This window comes from Paroedura picta, chromosome 5 (genome assembly GCF_049243985.1).
Source record: "Paroedura picta isolate Pp20150507F chromosome 5, Ppicta_v3.0, whole genome shotgun sequence".
Lineage (NCBI taxonomy): Eukaryota > Metazoa > Chordata > Lepidosauria > Squamata > Gekkonidae > Paroedura > Paroedura picta.
Genome location: NC_135373.1, coordinates 37,893,007 through 37,898,713, shown reverse-complemented (window position 1 = coordinate 37,898,713; position 5,707 = coordinate 37,893,007). Strand labels below are relative to the sequence as shown.

Below are 5,707 nucleotides of genomic sequence, written 5' to 3'. Positions count from 1 at the left end.
CTACCCTGCCCTCCCGTGTTCGACAGGCGCTAGGAGCTTGCTTCCGGGAAGAGTGTTCCAGCCCCAGGGGCGGGGATTAGCTTCTGATTGGCTAAGTGGTCGAGCGGACGCTCGGAGGAGGTGACAGGATTGGCGGGTATTAGAGGGTTCTCCCGCCCCCACACCTTTCTCGGGGCACCGCCCCTTTTGTAAGACCTTGCCTCCAATGAGAGGGGAAGTAAATGCCTCGGAGTAGTGTCACGTGACGCGAAAGCTTTCCAATCAACCGTCTGCCTGGGAAACGTCTGGTTATTATCAGGCTCCTTTGAGAGGCAGATGGCGCACGAGCACCGGAGGTTATGAGTGTCCTGCATAGTGCAGGGGTTGGACTAGATGACCCAGGAGACCCCTTCCAACTCTATGATTCTAGGTGTGCAGGAGTTGCAGGAACGCAAGGTTGGCCCCGGCTCCCCTACATTTTTGCACCGGCATCCTGCTTGCTATTGTAGAAAGCACCTTGGAGGGCATGAATTGGCTTCCTTCGTCTCTGTGCAAGACCCCCTGCCCAGCCTGGATCTCTCCACTATGTTTTTCTGCGTCTGCTTGACTGGTTGGGGCAAACTGGGCTAGAGTGGGGAAATGTGCAACATAAGACCATATTGAGTCTCCTTTCCAAAGGGAGAACGTTAGGCAATGGCCCTTGTGCCAGGTAATTGCCACTGTCTCCACCCTCTGGAGGCAACCCTGCTCCTCTAGCTGTTTGATTACATTAAGTGGGAAAGGGTTTGACTGCTGATTTATGCAAGGCACAGGTCAATGCAGGATTTGACATCAGATGCAAAAAAAAAAATTCCACCCTGACCTGCATGACCCAGGATAGTTTGATCTCAAAAGCTAAGCAGGGCTGGCCCTGGTTTGTACTTGGATGGGAGACCACCAAGAGAGCATGGGATGGTGAGGCAGACAATGGCAAGCCACTTCTTGACTATGCACACACCTTCACACAGGCCTTACCTACTCCTTCATGCCACAGAGCCAGGAGATATGCACAGTCTTTCCTAAGGAGTTGGAGATGCAACAGTCCTGTGGATTTAAATGAGTGCAACAACAAGGCAAAGGAAGCCTTGCAGATGACCAAAATCCCTCCAAGACTGACACAGCAAGGACAAGTAGGCCTAGATGAGGCTTTCTCAACCAGGGCCTAGGATTTCTTGATGGCCCTGTTTCCCCCAAATGGGTGGGTTAATAAATGTTAATATATTTTTAAAATTTGTTAAACATTTATCAGTTAATATGACCATATATGGTCATGTCAACCTGCCCCCCCTCCCATGGCCATTGATGGGATGGGACAGGCCTTCTGGGTGGGCATGTACACAGCTATGCTTCCCAACCATATTATGTATCATCTCACCACTTCCGGGGTTTCTCGAAGCCTAAAGGTCTCAGGGGTCCCTCAATGGTAAAAAGGTTGAGAAAGGTTGATATAGCAGCCAGCAGTTGTGCTCCTGTCTACTCACGGTCTATGGATCAATTACAAAGTGAATCATTAATTTGGCGGGGCAGGTATCATACTTCAGTGGAGCAACGAGGAGTGGAGGATGAGGCCCTACCTATGTATCTTGGACTGGGGACCTGAATGGCTCTCTAGTTACCAGCTTTTCTTCCAAGTCTTTTGCCTCTGCTTAATAGGCAAAAAGGACAATAGCAATGACATGTAGGCATCTGTGACAACCAGCAGGAGGGTGCTAGACTTCAGGCAGACACACTTCTATATTGGCAGTCAAGTCCTTCATGGAACTAGGATTTTAGGGATCCTTTCATATTTGTAGGCCACGGTTATTATGTCCGGATTGCATCCTATTTGACTATCATGTACTCCTTACTCTTGCATCCCCTGAGCCAACTGGGAACGGTGGGATGTAAAAATAAAATTATTATTATTTCTTCCTACCGAAGGAAGTTAGTATAACTATCATAGATTAAATATTCAACGATGTTCCCCTCTCTCCACTTTCAATTGTAGAAGGGAAAGTGAATCTAGTTCAGCCCCTGAAGCAAAGGTAGGGCCAACTCCCAATATGAGAAGGCAATTGTAAGCAGCTTTGAGAGTGCGAGCAGCTTTAGGTAGTGAAAAGTAGGGTATAAAAATCAACTCTTTTTCACTATGAAACTTACTTACAGAGCCCACAAATTATAAGGAACATTCACCAAAGAGTAATAACATTTGGAATTTACTGCTGCAGGAAACACTGATGGCTACAAATATAGACAGGGGGTTGAATAAGCATATGGAACAGAGGTCCATTACTGGCTATTAGCCACAACATATAGAGGGAACACTAACCAAAGCTCACACATTGCTGTTGATCAAGCTGATTAGAAACTGCACAAATGGACAGCAGACCTTAAGCCACACACACACTCATGGATGATACTGATACAAATGTTTATTAGTAAAAATAAAAAAACACATCCAGAATTTATCAAAATAGAACTAGTTATAGAATCACAATCCAATAGAAACTTCAGAGAATTTTAATGTACACAAAAATATTTAACGTACAGAAAAGTACCTTTCTCCTTCAAAAAAAATATAGTGAAATCCCTGAAACACCACAGGAGGTAGAGCTGGCCACAGAGAGAGAGTGAAGCCCTAATTCAAGAGAGTGTATTTCAGTGAAGAATGACCAGAACAAGGCCAGAGCACACTGCCAGTCCCATTCATTTATCCTTTGCCCTAAGAAATTCCTTCCTTCCCTTGTCTCGGCCACCAAAGGTGCGAACTCTATGGATGAGCTGCAGTTGTTTCTCAATTGTGGTCTTGATATCCACATTATCAGGGATGTGGACATAGCGAATGTTCCTTCCTGTCACAAAGAGGCTGTCCAACCAGGAGGAGCAGCCATGCTGGTCTGTGAATGTTGCTTCAGCCAAGCGCACGTTCATGAAAGCGTCAACATTAGTGATGCGGCCAATGGCCACACTCTCATTCCGCAGCTCCACTGTGGTAACCTGTCCATGGAGGCCCTGCAGCAGGATCACCAGACTGTTCTCAGAGATGGTGCGCTCCTTAACAGAGTGGCTGATCTCCATAGCGAAGCACCATCTACTGGTTAGAGCAAAAACACCTGTCAAATTCAACATCTGACATGCATTCAGGAGCATTACTATTCATGGTTGTAGAGTTGCATCTTCCAAAAAGGAGAGGACAAAGCAACAAGGACTTATAAAAGAAAACCCAGAGCATGTTATGCCTTCTGGACCCTGAGGCACATCAAGCAAAGAAAACCATGTAAATAAAGTCTGACTGGATAATTTCTCAATCTTGTTTTTACTTGAAATTTTTATCTTCTATGTTGCCAGAAGGCACATGCACAGCACCGGTGATAATCAAGTGGCCAAAAAACAGTCCAGGTAAAACAAAACAGTATAGGAAAAGGAAATACATCTAGATCTCAATACAGATTCTAGTTGATAGCCAGAAAATCTTGTCGCTCACAAAACTGTGAAAGGTCTCCTGAAGTCCAAAATGGCACCGCCATTCTGTTCATCTTGTTTTTCTTCACCTGGATTATTTTCCTTTACCTTTACTGTTTTGTTTTACCTGGGCTGTTTTTGACCACTTATCACCCATGTTTTGAACATTAATTCATATGTCTTGTGGCAACATATAAAAAGAAGAAAAAATAATAAAGTAAAAGCAAGATTGAGAAATTATCTATTTAGGCTCCATTTGTGTCATTAGACAGCTTTCCTTGTCTGCTGTGCTTCTATTACTGTGGTCTGAAGCCTTAAAAGCCTGCAACCTGCATCATCCAGGGTTCTGAATATCTGCTCGATCTCCTCATTACGGTTGACAACCTCCAGGTAAAGTCTGGAGATTCCTCGCCCCCCCACCCCCAAATCACACCCGACTACAGAGATCAGTTCTCCTACAGAAAACAACTTCTTTGGGCTCCGTGCCATCAGAACTTTCTGAGTTTCGCCCCCCCCCCCAGGGTCCACCCCCAAATCTCCAGGGAGCTCAGAAGTGGCAACCCTACTTCCCCCCAAGAAAGCAGCGACTGTTTCACCAACGGCCACAAGCACACCCCGCCTGCAAAACTGGGCTTGTCTTGGCAGCCCCCCAACCACATGGCCAGGGCCAAGTGTGCAGGTGATACCTAAACACAGGTTGACTCTGCGGACTCAGCACAAAGCCCGTACAGGGGGGCTCGTTCCCGAATGCCGCAGCAGTCAGAAATGGGGATAGACTGCCTCGGGAGCGGAAGGCTCCACGAGATGCCGCCAGTGCCTCCGCTCTCCCCGCCTACCCACCTGCTCGCGTTCTCAAGCCGAAGGAGTCCTCGAGCACCGACTTCCGCTCTCCCCTTTTCCCGCACCAAGTACAACCATTTCCGGGGTCAAAGCCCCACGGCCTTGAGCCTCCGAGAGTTAACAGGCGGGGCTTAGGAATGACGGGGGATTGCTATAGGCTACCCGCCCAGACTCACTACTCCGCTTCCGCTCAGACGAAAGGCCGACGCTGCTGCGATTCATGCTGCGCCCCCTGGAGTGAGAGAGTGGTAGAGCATGGCGCTTACCTGCAGAAGTTGCGAGTTACTTTCCACAGTGGGCTGACGAAGTAGGCATTCTCATGAAAGCATATTCCCTGCGCGAGACTTTGATGGGATTAAAGGCGCCACTGGACTCAAACGTTTTTTGGCTGCTTCAAGCCAACGCGGCTAACCACCTGAACTGATGTACAAAGAAAACAAAATCAGAGTCCAGTGGCACCTTTAAGACCAACAAAGATTTATTCAAGGCGTGAGCTTTCGAGTGCAAGCACTCTTCCTCAGACTACGACTGAAGAAGAGTGCTTGCACTCGAAAGCTCACGACTTGAATAAATCTTTGTTGGTCTTAAAGATGCCACTGGACTCTTAATTTTGTTTTGTTGTGCTGCTTCAGACCAACAAGGCTACCCACTTGAATTTATCTGCAAGAATTACCCTTTCCTGGGCAGGAGTGCCCCTGCCACCTGTGTCTATAAGACCTTTGCACTCACACATTAAAAAGGTGACTAAAGTAAAATAAGATCCTTGCCAAGGATGGTGAATCACAAGATCCACCACTTTGTCCGCCTCTTTCTCAGTTGTGGAGAGAATGCAAATACCTTTAGTTTTTCAACAAACCCAGTGCATGAATGCTACCATCTGGAGCACCCTGGTTTGGGAGGAAGACTGGCCCTCCTGTCCTAGCTGGGAGAAACTTTGGAACCTTCAAGCTACATGCCCAGATTCTGTAACCTGTGCACTCAGTTAATTTTTGGGATTCACCTTTGAAGCCTTGTGGGGAAGGCAGGGTGTGTCCCTCAGCTGGGACCATGCTCCAGGCGGTTTCCGAAAACAGCACAAGTGGCTGCTGGGCCTTTTCAGTAGGAATCCCTTGGAAAAGCAAGTTTACTCTGATTTTGAGGCAAGGGAGAAAGATTTTGTTGCAAGAATCTGGAATTTATTTGGTCATCCCAGAAGCATCTTCCAAAGACAAGCGGAACCACGTGGTAACAAAAGCATTTAGTCAAATAAAGATATGGGATTGGTGTCTGCTTAACATGTACAAGTAAACATGGAGTTTTCAGTCTCCAGGTGGGGCCAGAAGACCTCCCAGAACTACACCTGATCTCTCGAACACAACAATCGGTTCCCCAGGAGAAAATAGCTGCTTTGGGGGATGGATTCTATGGC

The 5,707-nt window shown here is 47.0% G+C and overlaps 1 protein-coding gene across 3 annotated transcripts; it reads right to left on the bottom strand.

Moving 5' to 3' along the window:
- Positions 1–2,411: 2,411 nt before the first annotated feature.
- Positions 2,412–4,452, bottom strand: LSM10 (LSM10, U7 small nuclear RNA associated). 3 transcript variants are annotated; one of them, XM_077337290.1, is made up of 2 exons: positions 4,300–4,452; positions 2,412–3,091 (listed from the first exon to the last, which is right to left on the bottom strand). In XM_077337290.1, exon 2 carries the CDS (start codon positions 3,073–3,075, stop codon positions 2,704–2,706), a length of 372 nt encoding a protein of 123 aa, XP_077193405.1. In that variant the 5' UTR covers positions 3,076–3,091; positions 4,300–4,452; the 3' UTR covers positions 2,412–2,703. The 3 variants fall into 3 exon arrangements, with proteins under 3 accessions (XP_077193405.1, XP_077193406.1, XP_077193407.1); XM_077337291.1 differs by having other exon boundaries at positions 2,412–3,088; positions 4,300–4,434; XM_077337292.1 differs by lacking the exon at positions 4,300–4,452 and adding an exon at positions 4,146–4,280.
- Positions 4,453–5,707: the final 1,255 nt, after the last annotated feature.

Bases quoted from the DNA above. Each gene is read 5' to 3' on its own strand.
- LSM10 (XM_077337290.1), bottom strand. From the start codon at position 3,075: ATGGAGATCAGCCACTCTGTTAAGGAGCGCACCATCTCTGAGAACAGT.